We start from the raw sequence: 2026 nt of genomic DNA on the forward strand, positions 1-2026 counted from the left end.
GGCCAGACCTGGGAAAACTCTGGCTTGTGTTTAGGCAGTGACACGGTGTGCAGCGGGCCCCGCTCACGCAGACCGGACACCTCGCTTGGCTAGACTTACGGGGGAGGGCTGCACGTACCGGCAGAAGAGGTTCAGGAAGGGGAGACAGAGAAAGTAAACACAGAGATTAGTAAGCAGGAGGCTACCAGACATACCGCACGTGTTAGCCTTCAGACACTAGCATAGGGAAACATGGACTCTGTCTTTAATACCTTACTATTTTCCAGAAGAACCTTAAACAAAAGGGGACCCATAACACTTCTAAAGCATTATGTAGTAGGACAAAATACTTTTCACCCAAAGTCTTAATAGATCGAAAGATCCCTAATTAAGGGAAGAAAAGCAAATACCTCTGATACGATATTTTAAAACCACTTGGTCAATACAAAAAATAACTGAGATGATGATTTTTTTTAAAAAAAGAGAAGACAATCTTACATAGCTTCAGAGATTTCTCCTCCTTAGTAAACAACCCCGATTCATCCCCATTCCTCCACAAAGGACTGTTTATACTGCATTCTTCCTCCGTACATTCAGCCCGGGGAAAGTAACCTAAATACGTGATTCGATCATTTTGGACCCACAGAACTCACTCAGCATCAGTTCTGTCTCCAAAATTGTAAGCGTCCTTAAGAGCCTAAAATACTGTTACGTCAGCATCAGAGGGCAAATGACAAAATAAAACTGTACACATAGCATTCCTTAAAAAAATAATTTTAAGTTTCTTTTTAGAAAATGTAATAATCTACAGTTTCTACCGCCGCCCCTCCCCCCACGGTCCCCCGTCCCCCGCCCCCAGTGGAAACAATCAGAGCATGACTTTCCAAACTATGGCTGCTGTTAGCTCTGAAAGCCTGCGATGAGGGCCGGCCACCACAGTGAGGCCACCACAGTGAGGCCACCACAGTACGGCCCTCGGCCTCACAGCTTCCGGCCAGCAGGGTGACATTAATCTGTGTTCAACAGGAAGATTATTACTTTTTTAAATTTACATCACTGTATGAAGGCGGCACAATTGAAAAGCTCTAATATTTGTTTAGTGTTCTAGGTTCTGGTGAGAGAATTTTTAAGAAGAAAATGTATTCTTAGTCATACATTTCTTTGCTCTAACCATGTTAATTCTTAACAAAGAGAAATACAAGATCATTTCAAACTGTGAATCTTACCTAATACTATGTTCGTGGTTTGGTTTTGCACCATCTCAGGTATATCATCAAAGGCTTGATAGCCCTAAAAAATAGTTCAAAATAAATGGATGTATATAGTAAGTAGAAGAGCAGTTAACCAGCACTCATGTGTGTGGACAGGGGCCAGGGATGCTAATAAATATCTTAACAATGCACAGGACAGCCCCCATCACAAAGAATTCACCAAACTCGAGGTGTCAGTAGTGCTGAGGTTAAGAAACCCTGATCAGTACGATGTACCACGTGCACATATAAATTCATATCTAACTCCTATACATGAATTTCTAAAGACAGAATCTTATTTTCCAATGCAATTACAAAATAAACTGGGGGATCTAGTCTCACAGAAAACAATAATGTCCTAAAATGCAGCTTATAGAAAATACAAATTGTAGAGGCTGCAATGAAAACAAAGTAGCCATGCCAGGCTAGACCACATGACAGGCAAGTGTCATCATTGCCAAGTGACTCAACTACACATCCAGCCTTTCCTCTGGAACAGGTTTAATGTCTGTTTCTTCACTGCCAGCTGGTGTGTTCAGCCATCTGTGAGGGAACACGGTAGCAATTATAACCTGTTCTGAACTGAATGTCTGTGTCCCCCCAAAATGCACGTGTTGAAATCTTAACCCTCAAAGTGATGCTGTTAGAAGGCTGGGTCTTTGGGAGGCAGTTATGTCTTGAGAGTGAAGCCTCGTGAGCGGGATTAGGGCCCTGATGAAAGAGGCCCCAGGAAGCTCTCTCTGCCATGCAAGTTGTCAGCGAGGAAATGGCAGTCTGCAACCTGGAAGGGGTCCCTC

General features: G+C 43.1%; 1 protein-coding gene across 1 annotated transcript in view; it reads right to left on the minus strand.

Annotated features, from left to right (window-relative positions):
- PROM1 (prominin 1) overlaps positions 1-2026 on the minus strand; it is a 96627-nt gene that overhangs the window by 23588 nt on the left and 71013 nt on the right. The window contains exon 10 of the mRNA XM_023533931.1: positions 1206-1269. Coding sequence (XP_023389699.1) covers positions 1206-1269 — 64 coding nt within the window. The remainder of the gene's footprint in view (positions 1-1205; positions 1270-2026) is intronic.

The sequence above is a fragment of the Pteropus vampyrus genome, unplaced genomic scaffold (assembly GCF_000151845.1).
Source record: "Pteropus vampyrus isolate Shadow unplaced genomic scaffold, Pvam_2.0 Scaffold5, whole genome shotgun sequence".
Classification (NCBI taxonomy): domain Eukaryota; kingdom Metazoa; phylum Chordata; class Mammalia; order Chiroptera; family Pteropodidae; genus Pteropus; species Pteropus vampyrus.